The sequence below is a fragment of the Arachis stenosperma genome, chromosome 5 (assembly GCF_014773155.1).
Source record: "Arachis stenosperma cultivar V10309 chromosome 5, arast.V10309.gnm1.PFL2, whole genome shotgun sequence".
In the NCBI taxonomy this organism is placed as follows: domain Eukaryota; kingdom Viridiplantae; phylum Streptophyta; class Magnoliopsida; order Fabales; family Fabaceae; genus Arachis; species Arachis stenosperma.
In genome coordinates this window covers 5,833,444-5,850,710 of record NC_080381.1, presented here as the reverse complement: position 1 = coordinate 5,850,710, position 17,267 = coordinate 5,833,444, and the positions used below count along the sequence as shown (strand labels likewise).

The 17,267-nt window shown below is 32.5% G+C and overlaps 3 protein-coding genes across 3 annotated transcripts; 1 reads left to right on the top strand and 2 right to left on the bottom strand.

Moving 5' to 3' along the window:
• Positions 1 to 954: 954 nt before the first annotated feature.
• LOC130983101 (haloacid dehalogenase-like hydrolase domain-containing protein Sgpp) lies at positions 955 to 3,489 on the bottom strand. Its single transcript, XM_057907286.1, has 5 exons — positions 3,231 to 3,489; positions 2,284 to 2,398; positions 1,952 to 2,103; positions 1,606 to 1,867; positions 955 to 1,506 (listed from the first exon to the last, which is right to left on the bottom strand). Exons 1-5 carry the CDS (start codon positions 3,248 to 3,250, stop codon positions 1,324 to 1,326), a joined length of 732 nt encoding a protein of 243 aa, XP_057763269.1. The 5' UTR covers positions 3,251 to 3,489; the 3' UTR covers positions 955 to 1,323.
• Positions 3,490 to 9,904: 6,415 nt separating this feature from the next.
• LOC130982910 (expansin-like B1) lies at positions 9,905 to 13,272 on the top strand. The gene is made up of 5 exons (XM_057907045.1): positions 9,905 to 10,215; positions 10,304 to 10,410; positions 11,233 to 11,414; positions 11,563 to 11,695; positions 12,701 to 13,272. Exons 1-5 carry the CDS (start codon positions 10,071 to 10,073, stop codon positions 12,905 to 12,907), a joined length of 774 nt encoding a protein of 257 aa, XP_057763028.1. The 5' UTR covers positions 9,905 to 10,070; the 3' UTR covers positions 12,908 to 13,272.
• Positions 13,273 to 13,418: 146 nt separating this feature from the next.
• On the bottom strand, positions 13,419 to 16,894 carry LOC130982911 (ras-related protein RABH1b-like). Its single transcript, XM_057907046.1, has 6 exons — positions 16,581 to 16,894; positions 15,697 to 15,767; positions 15,310 to 15,398; positions 14,868 to 14,979; positions 14,136 to 14,226; positions 13,419 to 13,831 (listed from the first exon to the last, which is right to left on the bottom strand). The coding sequence occupies exons 1-6, from the start codon at positions 16,695 to 16,697 to the stop codon at positions 13,691 to 13,693; spliced, it is 621 nt and encodes a 206-aa protein (XP_057763029.1). The 5' UTR covers positions 16,698 to 16,894; the 3' UTR covers positions 13,419 to 13,690.
• Positions 16,895 to 17,267: the final 373 nt, after the last annotated feature.

The following is a 17,267-nucleotide window of genomic DNA, read 5'->3' as shown; positions in this document are numbered from 1 at the left end:
ATTAAAAAAATGTTTTATTGTCACTTATTCTAAAATATTTTTTTAAGTTTTCAATGCATAAAATTAATAAATAATATTAAAAAATTTTTTTATGATATACTTAACTTATATCTTTAGAACTCAGGATAACAAAATCTTAAAATTAAATTTTTATTATTATATAACCACCTTTATTTTTCATGACTAACCCACATTGTTTGAGGGTGGTTAGTTTCCTCTTCTTTGTATTAACATACTAAAAGCCTAAAAGCCACCTAATCTTAATTGAAGCAAAATTGGATGCTTCCACCGTATGGATTTTGTACCATCAAATGATATTGGTAGATAGAAAGATGAATTATTAAACTAATAAAGGTCATGATGAATAATTGAATATGACGGAGAGAATAACTGGGAGAAGTGATGCTCTGCACTTCCTTCTTTAAATTACAAAAATATATTTTACCTATGGAAATAACCTATAAATTATATAATAAATAAGTAAATAACTATTGCCATATGAGAACACTGAATATATCATCATCATATTAAAAAGGAAGAAAGAAACAAGGTTTATAGGCTTACTCATATCCTCTTACCCACTAGAATTTTCCTCATTTCTTTTTCCAATGCGATCTTTAAAACAGTAATGTTGAACAAGAAAGAAGATTTAGATCCAATTTATTTACATCAATTTTATCTAAATTGTAAACCCTGCGATAATATGTGGTCATTTACTCATTTTCTTGATATGGATGTATATTTCTCTGTTTAAGAAAAACTGATATATTCCAGAGACTGATTCAAACATACAGTATAGGCATTAGGCAATAAGTGCCCCCATTAAAATTTGGGACTTAGTTAAGAAGCAGAAGAATTTATATATATATTTGTCCATGTTACTTTATTATGTTTGTCTTCACACTCTGACAAATATACCAACTTCTAAATTCTGTTTGATGAAAAGACCAAGGCTAAAGCAGGCAGAAAACGGTAAATTATATTTTGAGAAATCTAGGAGAATTTGTGTGTTTGTATTGTATGCAATCTTGGGCTATCCCACTTATTTGTGGCCACTGAAATTACAAAATATAAATAGAAGAGAAGTGTTTGCTCTCTGTTCCAAAGCAAGAATGAGAAACTAGTACTATAATATTGGACCGTCATCTTTTAAAGTGAGTATGATTATAAACTGAAAAAAAATGAGAGATTGATTGTTTTTGGATCAATAACTTCCAGCCATGCAACATTGCCCTCTAAACAAAATTATAGAGGTAATCATGTGAGCTTATTAGATCAAACCAGCTACTTGAATTTACCAATATATTCTTTCAGTTGTACTCTTCATACTTTTTTAGTACCAGCCTTGTCAAGTTCTTCCAAAGCTTCCCACAATTTTGGGTCTGCATAATCCTTAATCAGAAAGGCAGGCTTTGCTTCCATCAGTAGATGCTCCGGGTTTCGAGTAGCTAAACCTACAACAGGCATCCCAGCTGCCACTCCAGCTTTGATCCCAGAAACAGAATCCTATGATAACAAAACAGAATTTGTGTCATTATCATTTAGATTCAATAACAGCAATAAAGTCTTCTCCCAATTAGTTAAGGGCAAAAAAACATTGCAGACCTCAAATACAAATGAGTGATCCGTTGATGCTTTCAGAGCTTCAAGACCTTTCAAGTAGGGGTCTGGATGAGGCTTGGCATGTTCACATTCTCCACCAATAATGACAGCATGAAAAAAGTCTGAGAGACCAAGCAATGAGATCATGAGTTCTGCATTAGCTCTTGGAGCATTGGTCACTGCCGCTCGCTTCAGCCCACGACTTTCAATCCATTCCCTCACTTTATCAAGGCCATTCAATGGCTTTACTTGCTCTTTTGCCAATCTGTACAGTCCATCAAGTGAATTATACTATGAATTTTAAAACAAACAACAATGAGAAGGAAAATTAGATTAGCAGAGTATATACTTTCGGAACATGTCTTCCTTGTCATCTACAAACTTTAAGCCTCGTTCAAGATCACCAGGAAAGAGAGCGAAGGCAATATCATCATTGTGCTTGCCGGCAACAGTCTCAATGAAAAATTCCTCTGTTATAGGAACACCTCCATTGAAACCAATCTGAAAACCACAATAGTTTCTGTTGGTTTTTCTAAAATTTGTGATGTGTTTTATCAAGGTGTATGTATAATTTATAATATGATGATGATAAAAGTAATATTCAATTAGAAAACTATACAGTCTCTATGTTCTAAGTATTTTTCACCCCTAAATATTTTCTATCAAGAAATCAAATGCTACCTCTTTGAGCATTTCACGAAAAGCATAGTAGTGGAGTGGATCAGAGTCACAGAGAGTTCCATCTATATCAAAGAGCACTGCCTCAAGTGGAGCTAGTTGGGTGAGAGAATTCTTGCTGCCACAGAATAAGACAGACAAGTGTGGCAAGATAAGTTTATAGTCTATATTAACTATTAAGATTTTTAGCATATACTTTGACATTTCTATATGCATGCCATCCCCTAAAAATTAACAAGAAGATAGCATTGTCACACTTTATGAAAAAGATTGCTACATAAAAAACTGTCGACAGATCCTTCATCATAAATGGCAAAGAATGGTTATTCATTGCAGATTCCTTAAATTGGCAACGTCTTCAATAATATAGGAGATTCATCAACTTGGGATTTATGAAAAAAGTCAAAAACATAAATCAAATCTCCTTGCTTCATCCTTGTGGCTCAAAATTAATTTCATCAGCAAAAAAAGTGAACTTGGTAATCAATTCCAAAACACAAAACAAAGCTAAATAGTAAATAATAATCAATTATGTGTGCACAACTTGAACCACATCCTCTCCCTTTTGTTCTATATGAACTTGATCTCAGCTACAAAAAAAACAGAGCAGTGGCAGCAATTCACAATTTATCATTATTATTTCATTTTATTTTATTTATTCATTTGCATGCAAGGAGAACAATTTCTCATTAATGAAAATACAGAGTGATTTAATCAATAAATGAACACGAAAAGGGATTAACTTTCGACTTCCGTATAGAAACTCTACATTGAGGAAGCATAAACATGTAATATTAAAAAAAGTGAAATCTTGAGCAACTTCAGAAGCAGAAGCGCACAAACAATAAAACAATGAAGAGATTAACAGAGATACCCGATTTCCACGAATTGTGGAACAAATGAACTGATCAACAAGGTTGCAAACGAAACGTTGGAATGAAAAATGTTACCTTTCAGAGGAGACGGTCATGGTTGTAAGAATCAGAAAGGCAATAGAAAAGTTTGTTGGAAGTGAGAAAAAACGGGAGCGGATCAATGAGAAGAAGAAGAAGAAGAAGAAGAAGAATGTTAATTGGAATCTGCCAAGAGAATCAAAATCGCATGGCAGAGATGCTCTACACTTATTTTATTTTATTTTGTATATTCATGCTTATATTTTCTCAAATTTTTAAATATATCTTAAGAATTTGTTATATTCTACCAACTTAAATTGCTAATTGGTTTGCAAAATCAAGTGTGGCAAAAGAAGCCCCAAGTTTGATGCTCAATTATTTTATATTATTATTTTTTTTGTGACTATTTTATATTAGAGCAATGATAGGGGCCAGCAATATTTGTGATTGGTAGCCATCAACTAGCCATCAATGATAATTTGATAGTGTGAGATTTTATCCAATGACTCACCTTTTTCTATTGGTCACATGCTGACCAAAATGCAATAAAATTGTTGGCCCCCTAGATTTTTCCTTTATATTATTATAATATTATTTGATTACATATTTTTGTTTGAAAAATTTTTAAAATTTAATATTTAGACCATAAATAATTTCAATTTGTAAAAAAATTGGATAATATTAGGTGTATTGGTAGATTGGATGGGATCGAATTGGATGGCTAAAATTTTAATCGAAAAATTTCGATCCAATTCGCATTAAAATTATCGGATTCAATATCTATATTTTTTGGAGTTAGATTCGATCTTATGTATACATTTGCATATCAGATTAGATATAGAGTATATCTACAAAAATAAAAAAAAACAAAAATTAATTAAAAAATTAAAAAATAATAATAATAAAACTCAAGAGAAACTTAACAAAAAATTAATAAATTTAATAAAAAATTAAAAAAATTATACTATTTATATTTTTATTTATTTTTTTATGGATCTATAAATCTACAAATATCTATATAAAATTCATAATATGATTCTATAAATGTGCAGATCTAATGATAGACTTACAAATCAAAAATAAATATTATGTATTTGTATATTAGATCCGATCCATGAAGACTGTTAGATAAAATATGAATCGGTCTAACTTAAATTATAATAATTTGAATAAAATTAAATAAAAAATAAATTTAAATTTATACCATACAAATTTTTTTAATAAAGTTGGATTAGATTAAAAAATAAAAATTAAACAAATATAATTTTATTCAATTAATTATACCGATTTTATCCTATAATGAATCTAAACTATACTCATTTTAAATATTTTGTTCCGCAGAAAAGTAATTTATTTAATACTCTGGAACTAGAATTTGATTTCGCTACCACCTTTGTTAATTTTGGCAATTTTTCTCGACCTTTTTCAAAGCAGAAGGCTGTCCCATCAATCCATGTGGTCAACCTTTTTGTGAACCTTGTGGTCAATTATAGCCTCCCATCTTAGTGCGTCTAGTACCATTTATGTTTCATACTTTTATACACCTAGCTACCTGTTCTACACATCAAACTCAAGTTGGCCACCTTTTTTTTTTAAATTTACATAATATTTTTTTCTATATATATATTTACAAATTGTCGTGGAACAGTTGAAGTTCCCCCCTCTTTGTGGAGCCGAAGAAGAAGATAGAGTGAGTATTTAATTTGGTTCCGAAAAATTTTAGGTCAGGGGTTTTAAATTTCAACACATTTTTATTCTCTAAGAATATTTGAGAATTACTTTTATTAGTCTTTAAGTCATTTTGAATTAATTTTTTTATATGTATATAAGTATATTAGACAAATAAATTTTTAACAAATTTTATTATAAAAAATTAGGTCGTATTCTGAGAATTATCTAAAATCAATATAATTTGACTTGGATGTGAAATATGAACATTTTAAATAGATTTAAGTGAATTAGAATTAAAAAATACTTGTATTTAATGGGATATTTATATATATGAAGTGATGGCTCTAAAACTGTTCCACCTATAATGGTGAGAAGTTATTTTCTCATGTTTAAAAAATGATTGTTATTCCACCTTTTAAATAATGAGAGAATTTATAGACCTGTAGATTAGTGTAATTAAGAGGTATTTCTTGCTGCGAGTCGAATTTGGACCAGAGGATTCACCGTCCGAATGAATCAGGTAACTTGGTAAAGTAAATTTTTGGGACTCTTATTGGATTTTATAAAATTTGGCTTATTCATTTTGGTTCTGGTTTTGATTCTGGCTCAAAATTTAAACAGATATTTAAAAAATTATTTAAAATAAAATTAGTCTCTCTTTAAAATAATACAAAAATCAATCTGTCTGACAAAAATAATTTTAAAGACTTTTTTAGAATAAAAATATATCGAGTACCAAGATGTCCGATTGAAAATTTTTAAAAAATTAATTCGAGTATTTATTCAAGAAAATAAGTTTATCACTTATGATTATGAGCCCAAAGTCCATTTCATATTTTCATTACCGTCAAGGCTTCAACAAAAACCAAAACTAAAACTGAAATTAAAAAAAATGAAAAACAGATGGGCAATGTTTTTGATGGGCTGAAAGGGGGAGGGGGGATTTTAAAATTTTTTTGTAAAACCGTGAGAAACAAAAAAAAAAACTTTTGTAAAGATGGATCATATGATCACAAAAATCAAGTTAGGTTGGTGTAGTGGTTTGCTCACTAGTCCACTTAAGCAGGTGTTGAGGGTTCGAATCCCGTCTTGTGCATGCAGCAACCCATTGGCAACCCTTAAATGGAGCTTGTAAGGTCCCACATCTTATAAGGATGTGGATACCTCTCCCTAACATGACGCATTTTGACGAGTGAGTGTGGGGGGTTTCGGCTATCATCCTTATCGTTAAAGGTAAAACCGTGAGGCATTGTGTGCCAAAGCGGACAATATCGTGCTAACGAGTGGTCTAGGCTGTTACAGATGGTATCAGAGTCGGAGCCCGGATCAACGTGCTAACGAGTGGTCTAGGCTGTTACAGATGGTATCAGAGTCGGAGCCCGGATCAATGTGCCAGCGAGGGCGCTGGGCTCCCTTAGGGGGTGGATTGTAAGGTCTCACATCGGTTGGGGAGGAGAACGAAGAATGCCTTATAAGGGTGTGGATACCTCTCCCTAGCATGACGCGTTTTGACGAGTGAGTGTGAGGGGTTTCGACTATTATCCCTATCATCAAAGAAAAAACTGTGAGGTTTTGTGTGCCAAATCGGACAATATCGTGCTAGTGGATTGTCTGAACTATTACAGAACTCAGTACCGTGAAAAGAAAGTTTAGAGAACCAAGTATATGTTTAATCAACTTGAACTTTTTAAAATCATTCTATTTTTTTTAATTCTAAAAATTAGGATTAATTCTAAAGGATTTGGATTCTCTAAATTTTAAATTTTACTTTGGAGAGTAAAGTGTGATTTCTTACCATTTATTTTATAGATGGAACGAAAAAAAATATGAGAAAGAAAATATTTAAGGGTGAGAAATTACACTTTACTCTTGAACTTTTTAAAATCATTATATTTTTTTAATTCTAAAAATTAGGATTAATTCTAAAGGATTTAGATTTTCTAAATTTTAAATTTTACTTTAGAGAGTAAAGTGTGATTTCTCACCATTTATTTTATAGATGGAACGAAAAAAATATGAGAAAGAAATCATTTAAGGGTGAGAAATTACACTTTACTCTCTAAAATAAAAATTTTAAATTTAGAGGATCCAAATTTAATTCTAAAAATTAGAATTACACCCGCCAGTAAAAAATCAACCCGTAGAACGACTTCTCCCACCAACGACACCACATCATCCCTCTCTTCGCTGCGTCATTCCCCTCCTCATCCAATTGTGTTCGTTCCAATACGAGCAATTCTCCGTGCAGCACTTCTCCCCTGTCGCCGCGTCGCCGTTTAGTTTCGCATCCAATCCTGATCGCTACGACGTGTGCGGTTCTCCATGCCACGTCACCGGCCGCTCGACATTGATCGCAACTAACCGCTAGTCCTGCAAACTAAGCCTTTACAAGGCCCTAGAAAAGAAATATTCCCCAATTCCAAAAAAAAAACATCTGAATGAGTCGAAAAGAAATATCCACTAAAGCACAAAAGAAACATACAAATGAGTCTCAAAGATACATTTGGTTCCACCTCAACTCAGAAATATTTAAATGCCTCTCAAACAGTCATCCGATAACGGAAAAATATTCGAAACGGACACAAGCAGCGTTACCTATTGTTATTGCAATAGGCAATGAAGGGCTTTTTGTGCACCTTTTTCGACAAATGAATCGCATAGGTAGGGACCGGGAGAGGCCAATCGAGGGCGTGGGTGGGCGAGGTGCAGTGACGACACTTTGGAGACTCCCTCATGGGGGCTGTGGACGTTGTCTTCGGGGAGGATGTGGCTCCTTGCGGCGGTGGAAAATGTCCGTCACCAGATCGAGGGCGGGGGTCGGGCTATGCAATGTAGTGACGGAGTTCCAGAGCTCCTGTCGTGGGGGTTGGGGTCGTCGTCTTTGGCAGAAGGAGACACGGCTTTTTGCTGTGACGGAGAGTGATCGGCACTAGTGAGGGGCATCGGAACGACATGATTGGAACGGGAGAGAAAGGAGAGAGTGAACGACATGAAAGAGAATTGGAGAAGAAGGGTGAACTACGTGAAAATAGAGTTAGGTTTGGGTAAGGTTGTGGGATATTTTTTTGTGTTTGTTATGGCTCACATTTTAGTTGGTATTCTAGTTAATTACCTAATAAAATTGTAATAATAATAACAATAACAATAGTGATTCATTTAAATTGATCGAATAATTAGTTCATTCTTTTATTTAAACAAGTATTAAGATTTTAAATTTCATGTTATGTATGAATAAAGTGTGAGTTATTTGGATTAAAAGGTTACATGAGGTAGATATTTATAAGTGACTTGGAAATGAATAATTGTAGAAGAGAATATCTCATAATAAGTCATGGACAATTATCATAATAAAAAACAGTATTGTTTGAGTAATGGAAGGGTGTAGTTCTGCTTAGCTCGTGGAATTCTCTAGAGTGAGAAGTTATCTAAGTGCTCTTGTGGTTCAAGTATTACTTTGTTATAAAAATAAAGAGTAATGGAAGGGTGTAGTTCTGCTTAGCTCGTGGAATTTTCTAGAGTGGGAAGTTATCTAAGTGCTCTTGTGGTTCAAGTATTACTTTGTTATAAAGATTTTATTTTTATGGGAATTAAAGATATCTAAGGAGAAGATGGAAATTAAAATGATATTATTTTAATTTTTTGAAATTAAATTTGTTTAAAAATAGCTTTTCAAACTTTGAACCAAACATGAAAATATGATATTTCCATCTTAAAATTCTTAAAAATTATTTATAATTCTTCCAATCACACACATCCAGGAGAAATATATAGCCCTAATCTCCTGGGTTTAAATTGGGGTAAAGCGTTGCTTTGGATCTATATTGGATCTTCTTCTAACTTTAGTCTTAGAGGGTGATGTAGGCACTAGGCATAGAATAATAAATTTGTATATTAAAAAGTGTTGTTAAAATTAAAGTAATATTTTTTATTATTTATCAAAATTTTTAAAAAACGTGATTAAAAAAACCGTTACTAAAATACAATAAAAAAATGTAATTTCAATTTTAACAATATTTACATATTTAATGTAGCCACCAACTTCTACTGAATAATGAATACAAAGCAAGCAGGGAATCTTGAATTTAGCATTACATATATAGCTAATGTTCAACATATCTAAAAATGATGATAATTGATAATTGCCATGCTGGGGCAAAAGGCCTCCAAAGTGGTTTCCATGTCATAGCTGATGTGGTTGAAGAGAATTCCTTCATGACTGTCATGTCTTAATTTGTAAGCACACTTATATGTATCAATATGTATGGCCTTCAAATTGCATGTGGCACAGTTTAATTATGACGAAATAAAATTTTCTAAATTTGATGGATAATTATTATTTTCTCATGCACCATTCCCCGGTTGTTTCCTCAATTATATATGTGATTATTATTTTGGCCAAGTGGGAACACTAGAAGATGCCTACACAGAAAGGTTTATTCTCATCATCAAAGTGCACAAGGGCCTAACTTTTAATTATTCCATGCTACTAATAATACTACTACAAAGTCTCATATTCAAAATATTTGATGAATCTATGGATTTCTCAACCTCCCTCTTAATTAGTGTTAGGTGAGCAAAGGTCAATTGGAATTTGGTTCTTAACATTGATATCTTGAAGAGAGTTGCTTTAAGAAACCATTTGTCTGAAATTTTAGAAATAATTAATCCACGAAAATGTGTGAAAATTGAATTCATGCATACACCATGCATAATTTCACCTTAAGCACAATGACACAAAGTAAAAATTATGTAAGATATATCATTTCTGTTGAGGCAACTAATAAATTAATCAGATCATCATATCAAAGACAAAAAGTAATACTATATATAGTTTTAAATAGATCGTGACATTATTTAAAAGAAAGTGGTAAATAATATATAGAATAATATCCAAATGCCAAAAGGCACATTTTCTAGTTTTGAAATGTCAAAGTGGTTTAAGTTCAACATTATAAATGGAGGAGTATATATCTTGTAGCTAGCCTAAGTAGTAGGTATAGCTGAATAATAAACAATAATGGTAATAGAACTCCACTCATTCATATTATGATTTTTTTTTTTTCAAACATCATGTTGGAATGTCAAAGTTGGTGACATACACCAATTTCTCTATAAATAGGATAGAGAAATCTGATTCACTTCTTCATTCATATTAGTTTAATTTATTACTGTAAGCATAATATTCATTTTGTCATTTTGCCACCAATAATTCCCATTTTGTCCTGCATGGCGCTCCATATTTTGTGTGGATTTTTTCTTACCACCTTTGTTTTCATGCAAACACTGGCAGATACTTCTTCATCGTGCACCGATTGCTTTGTAAATTCAAGGGCAACATATTACTCCCATTCTGAACAAAATGGGACAGCCAGTAAGTAAAAATATGAACTCCATGTCTAGTATTTATAAATAAATTCCATATCTGACAATGGTTTTGCTTTTGAATACATGAATTATAGACGGTGCATGCGGCTTTGGCTCCTTTGGTGCTATGGTGAACGGTGGCGACGTATCTGCCGCATCTAGTCTTTATCGAAATGGCGTTGGATGTGGCGCTTGTTACCAGGTAAATTTTAAAAGAGTAAAGTATTAAATTGGTCCCCTGTGTGTAAACGGTCTTTAAAGTTTAAAGTGTCTTATTTGAATGCAAAAAAAATTATTTAATTTTAATGTAATTTTACAGTAAAATTAATATTAAATAATTAATGGCACTCAATTTTTAGATATAGAAAACTTATATAACCAAACTCTTCTATTGATGAAAGAAGTTTTTTACGGTAGAAGTGACGATGGTCTTGTCCTCATTTTTCATCGACAAACTTTTTCGCGAAAAGTGAGTTCTCGAAAATATTTTCCATGTGCTTGAACAGTTGAACTAAGGTTAGTGACTTGCGGTGATGCGTCTGCTGCTTATCCTGTATCTCTTGAGTTTGTACCTCTTTTTCAGGGAAGGCTTGGTAGAACATTGATATTAATTATTTAATATTGACTTTACAGTAGAATTACATTAAAAGTAAATGAAATTTTTTTATATTTAAATACAATATTTTAAATCTTATGGACCAAACAGGATTAGAGACCAATTTAATTCTTTACCCATTTTAAAATTATACGGATGACATATTTATGTGAATAGCGATGGAATATTAAATATATAAAACTATAGTAAAAAGTAAAAACACACCTGTAGTTAGTTATTTTCGTGTGAAATTAATAGTCGAAAATAGTTAGATAATATGATAGATTTGACTTTATTAACTATCAATTTCACAGATAACTGCATGTGAGTTTTTTAGTAAAAGTATTCACGTTTGTATGATGGGATAAATAGTTCACAATATGGATCAAATTACTTAGCATTTATGTTGTATACTTTGCTGGTGGGAAGGTGAGGTGTACGGAGAATGGTTATTGCTCAGATAACGGTGTGACAGTGGTTATAACAGACGAAGGGTCAAGTGATAACACTGATTTCATTCTCAGCCAACATGCCTTTGATCGTATGGCTCAGACCACTGATGCAGCAGCTTATCTCTTAGCCCTTGGCGTTCTTGATATTCAGTATACACGGTAACATAATAATTAAGATACAAATTTAATTTCATCATGGTGATGATATTCTAGCCCTTAATAATTAACATTTTTGCTTAATTAGATCCTTATATATGCACACACGCAAGATTGAAGTATTTATAGTTTTCTCTATGTGTGTGTGCAGGGTTGCATGCAATTATCCACACGAGAACATAACATTCAAGATAGATGAGAGTAGCAGCAACCCTAATTACTTGGCATTTGTGATTTGGTATCAACAGGGAATTAGAAACATAACTGTTGTCCAGCTTTGTGAGGTATACTATATATATATACACATTCTCCTACTTCCAAATTATTCTTGAATCAAGTAATTAATGTCAAGAGTAGTTGAAATTTGAGTCTTCACATCTTACACTAATGCTACTATCCTATGTAATGAAACAGTGGTTATTGCTGTGACTAAAAAAAATTATTTTTCATCATATTGCATTGGAAATTCTTTATTGTGTTATATATAGGTAAGTAAAAATTAAGTTCCTAGTATATAGCTAATATGTATAAACATTATTGAGCAATTAGTCAAGGGGTGTCCGCGGATCGGGTCGGATCGGATATGACCGAAAATTCGATCCGATCCGCACAATTTTCATCGGATATGATATCTGCACTTTTTAGTGCCGGATCGGATCGAATATCGGATATATCCGCATAATTAAATTTTTTTTAATCATATTTCAATGTAAAAAAATTCAATAAAAATATTTTTCATACTTTTAAACTTATTTATTCCTAAAATATTTTTAATCAAACTCTTTCTAGATAATAAAAATAAAATAATACGATATATGAATAATAATTACTAACTAAAACATACAAACAAGTAAATATAATACCAAACATATATATATATATATTTATTTTTTAATTATTATTGTGCGGATCTGCGGATCCGCGGATCAGATACGCGGATATAGAGCAGATATCCGCGATCCGATCCGTAAAGGGTGCGGATCGGATTGGATCCGATCCGATCAATTTGCAGATTGGATCCGATCCAATCAATTTGCGGATCGGATCGTATCCGCAATTTTTGGATCGAATGCGGATATTTACCGCGGATCTGCGAATATGATCCGATCTATGGACACCCCTATTAGTCAGTAATATTTAAAAGTGTTGGTTAAAAATATAGTATTAAAACTGTTAACTAAAAGTGTTAGCTAATATAAATTAAAATTGCTGAGTCCTAAACTTTTTTCATTATGGATGGTACTAGCGGCTAGTATTATTGATCATACATATAACTAACTATTATGCAGACTGAGAACTTTGAGTGCAAGCTGCTAGATCGGAGCCATGGTGCAGTGTGGACTAGCACCTCTCCTCCAAGTGGACCATTGTCTATAAGGATGTTGTTTAGTGATGAAGATGAAGAAAATGAAGAATGGGTTGTTCCTCCTAATAACTTACCCGCAGATTGGAAGCCTGGTCAAATATATGACTCTGGGATACAAGTTAACTTTTAAGGAACCAAACAATATAACGATTCATTAAGTAGTTAAAGTTTTGTTTTTCCTTTTTCTCTCTTTATAATAATTGGTGAGGCATGTTGTGGAGTGTGGACAATCATACTAAGCATATCACCAAACTCGATTTGTTAATTAATTCGTTTTTATTTCTAATAATGATAGTGTTGAAAGTTGAGACATCTTCATAGCCACTTATTCTTTTCCATCTTCAACTGATTATGAGACTGGAATCATATCATAAATATAAATAACGAATTAATGATCGCAATATAACTAAGACTAAACAGATTAGTATTAATTAGTAGCTTGAGATCAGAATTAACCTCCACAGCCATTGACATTGACAAGTTGAGGGTAAAAATATATATGCATCAGGTACTAAGGAGGTCTACTCTCTAGTATGTGTATAATAAATATATCAGATACGAAATCATTTAATTCAGATGGTTTTTTTTCCTTATTAGTTTGTGAATTTGTCATCTCACTAAATGCTATAAAAAATTGCATATGCTTTCAACAAACTATGATCAAGAATATGAGTTTCTCAATGTTTATGTTTCAGTTTTCAAACAAAATGAATAATATAATAATGAATACTAATTAATTAAACAACCAACCGCATTAGTACTAGCTCCGCCACTGGCTTTGACTAATTTTTTCTCATATAATGCTGCTATTCAAATTCTAAAAAACTAAAGAAACTTTACAGATCTGAGGGAAGTACATCACAAAACAAATAGCATGAAGCAGAAAGATACAAAACTTCAAGGCCAGGCACATTCAGCAAGCACATCCACCCTCCTGGGTTTGAGAATCAGCTCCACCACCAGATTTAAGGTTCACATCAACCATATCTTCTTGTTTTGAAGAAGATAGTGTTTCCATTCCAGGTAATGCAGCGGCAATTTTCCGAAAGAGGGCCTAAATTCAGGTTTCACAAAGCAACACACTAAAGTCAGAACCAGTAGTTAACAAAAGTGTTGAGAGTTATATGCAAGCAGATGAAGCAATTTTTTAAAACAACCAAAATAGTTCATATGGATGAGATATGAAATCCCATATTTGAAACATTTCCAATATCTTGTCCAACAGAATGATATAAGAAAATTTTATTTGCATACTCTTGCAAGTTTGATTCTGAAAGGATAATAAGTTCACCAGGTAACAAAAGTATAGATTTGTCCAGGTTATTGCATATTTATTGCAAAACTAGTTGGAGGCTTACCTTAATATTAAAGCCAGCTTTGGCACTAGCTTCAATAAACATGACATTTAGCTCGCGAGACTTAGCTTCCCCTTCCTCTGTCGAGACTTGCCTGTAGACTCACATGAAAGACATTGCTTGTAAGGAAAATAACACCAAAATGAGCAACTGAATGGAAATTTAAACAAAGATTCATACAAGGCATAAACAATGGTGCAAAATGCACATGGTACATCTCAAAGGCCAAGATAATTCAAGCATCTATGAGTAGGAGCAAAAATATATATCTGTCTATAATCACATGATATAGCCTATAGGGCTCTAATGCTCTGCTAATTCTATATTACCAAGACTTCGTGCTGTATTGGAAATTTTTAAAGGTCAGCAACATTATCAGTGCAATAGTTTGGACATTGGAGAATGAAGCATTTTCCTACTTCCCGAAGTCAGAAATAAAATTTATTTAAGTTTTTCATCCAATTTTCACAATGATACTTAGAAATCCATTACTGATAGTTTATGAATATCAGCTTTTGCAGTCCCTCGTTCCTTTTTTCTCCATGCCCAATTCTTTCATGTGTGCACGTAGCTGATAAAAAATGTTAAAGCACCATGCAGAGTATAGATACCCCAAAGAAAATGTTTAGTAATTAGTCAAAATTTAAGAGATCACTGGATGATAGAAAACAAAACAGCCATGCCATGAGCAAATATGAGCTGCTATGGAATTGTTCTACCATTGATTAGATTTACCTCTTATCCACAAGGTCAGTTTTGTTCCCAACAAGAACAATAATAACATCACTGCCTCTCTCACTGCGCACCTCTTCAATCCACTTTGATGTATTTAGGAAAGTCTGACGGCCTATATCATAAGAATACTGAATAATTAGAATGCAACCATCATCAAAGTTTGCTCATACAAAATGCCAAAGCAATTCTGTGAGAATTGAAATCATTCAAAGAGATCCAAGAAAGTGACAATCAACAATAGGCTGTGTAACAATGTTTCAGCTTACTCACTCACTCACACACACGTGCAAGAACACATACATATAGGAATTACTAATATAAGGTTAAAATGTTAGAAAAGCTATATGCCACATACATAATCCATTCAGAAACTCTTACTATATTTGCAAAGGAAACAAAAACAGAGAAAATAATGAAAGGAAAATGTATTTAAATGGCATACTTGCAACATCGTAAACAATGACAGCAACAGATGAGTCCCTTATGTAGCTCGGAATAAGACTTCTAAATCTTTCCTGTCCAGCTGTATCCCTGTTGGCACATTTCAAACATCGATGAAAAAGAAATTTTTGTGGGGAGAAAAAGGACTGAGAAAAAGAATTGTTAAGTGACAAAGAAATTGAGTAATGTTAATATAAAGCGACTAAAAGTTGCCAATAAATAAAAACACATCAAATTTGGAACCTCTCCTGATTAACCAACATACAACATACAAATAGTCAGTCAATGTAAGGAAGCTACTACAGCCTTCCATTTTCTTCTCTATAACTATTCTTTTCCCTTCCAAATAATATTCCAAAACCGATCACATGAGTATATGACATCTTACCACAATTGCAGCCGAACAGTTCGATCTTCAAGATACATAGTTTTTGATAGAAAATCAATACCAATTGTAGCCTGTTGCAGAAAAACAGAGTACAACTAACCATTAAAAAAAAGGAAAATTCATATGGTGCAGGAACTTGCACACACATAATAGCTGAACGATAACTTTATATACTATATACTGTAGATATGTCAATGCACCAATGAGGAAATAAAGAATGCTGTAACAGGAAAGATGGTGATCATTTAAACAACCAGGTTCATGTATGGAGTATGGACAACAAAGACAATATGTATACTACAATCAAGTTGAATAAATGGATCACTCTGGCAAATAATATGTTCATTGTAAAATGCTAATCGTCGGAAGAGATGATTTTCTTCTACCAAAAATATCACATTTTCGACTGACTTCAACACCCTTAGAACCCATAAAGGAAATGCCATCGTTGTCTCCCTAAAACATTCCAACAACTCACCATTCTGCCCTGATCTTCCCTCACACTCTCCCCTGATATTCCCTTTATCCAACATGCAATTGCTACATATTTGGCATTGCTGAGAACATTACCCAATTATGTAAAAAACAACGTTTGATCCTGACCTACAATCTAAAAATGAGCAAAATTCATCATAAATAAACACAAGCTGGAAGCTTCACCCATGATCCCGCAGTAAAACCCGTGATCTGTCTAACCAGCTCCTTAAAAAAGCAAAACGCATACATGAATCTAAGAAATCAAACAACACAGATCAATCATAACAAAAAAAAATTTACACCAATTCAGTGACGTGCAAACATTTGTTGTGATCAAGTTTTCCTAGATCAAAGGCATTGAAGAAAAAGGGATCTAACGAATGAATGGAATGGAATGGAATGATTACCTGATAAGTGTTGTCGAATTTATCGTACATGAAGCGAGTGATGATGCTGGTTTTGCCAACAGACTGATCACCCAAGAAAACCAGCTTGTACTTTGCAAGAGCTGACACTGGCGCCATATCTCCACCAATCTCAACTCCAACCCTCCTTCTGATTCAGATTTCCCTTTTTATCTTCGTTACTACTGTTTTCTTTATCAATCCAAAAAAGAAAAAAAAATGTAGCCACTTTTTATTTCATCGGTGAGTTACAAGAATTCCATATTATATAGGTGGAATTTCTTGTCTCCTGAGATATTGTGAGAAAAAAAATATAGGTGGAATTTTTCTTTTTTACTTTTTGGAAATCGTATGTGGATTTCATTTTTTATTTATAGTGGGACTCTTTTTTTAACAAAATAAATAAGGATGAGCTGTCACTGGACCTTTTAGATTCACTATATCAATATTTGATGCGATCATAGCTTGTCGGTCTCAAGTTACAAAATTCATTCATCAATTACTACCCCTGTCATTGGTCATTTCAATTGGAGTATATACAATGTCAAGTAAATTAACAATCTTATTCCTATATCAAAATTACTTACTAAAATCAGTTATGAATGCATTTAAATATAAATATATCTATAGTTTAATTTATTATTAATATGTATTTATATTTTAACATATATTTTATATTAATGACTGATT

Excerpts from the sequence above, each read along its gene's own strand:
- LOC130983101 (XM_057907286.1), bottom strand. The coding sequence starts at position 3,250 with ATGACCGTCTCCTCTGAAAG. Across the intron at positions 1,868-1,951 it reads AAGGAAGACATGTTCCGAAA|ATTGGCAAAAGAGCAAGTAA; the intron begins GTATATACTCTG and ends TGGACTGTACAG. Across the intron at positions 1,507-1,605 it reads ATCACTCATTTGTATTTGAG|GATTCTGTTTCTGGGATCAA; the intron begins GTCTGCAATGTT and ends TTGTTATCATAG.
- LOC130982911 (XM_057907046.1), bottom strand. The coding sequence starts at position 16,697 with ATGGCGCCAGTGTCAGCTCTTGCAAAGTACAAGCTGGTTTTCTTGGGT. Across the intron at positions 14,227-14,867 it reads ACTGACCTTGTGGATAAGAG|GCAAGTCTCGACAGAGGAAG; the intron begins GTAAATCTAATC and ends GTGAGTCTACAG. Across the intron at positions 13,832-14,135 it reads AAGCTGGCTTTAATATTAAG|GCCCTCTTTCGGAAAATTGC; the intron begins GTAAGCCTCCAA and ends ACCTGAATTTAG.
- LOC130982910 (XM_057907045.1), top strand. The coding sequence starts at position 10,071 with ATGGCGCTCCATATTTTGTGTGGATTTTTTCTTACCACCTTTGTTTTC. Across the intron at positions 10,216-10,303 it reads TGAACAAAATGGGACAGCCA|ACGGTGCATGCGGCTTTGGC; the intron begins GTAAGTAAAAAT and ends CATGAATTATAG. Across the intron at positions 10,411-11,232 it reads GATGTGGCGCTTGTTACCAG|GTGAGGTGTACGGAGAATGG; the intron begins GTAAATTTTAAA and ends GCTGGTGGGAAG.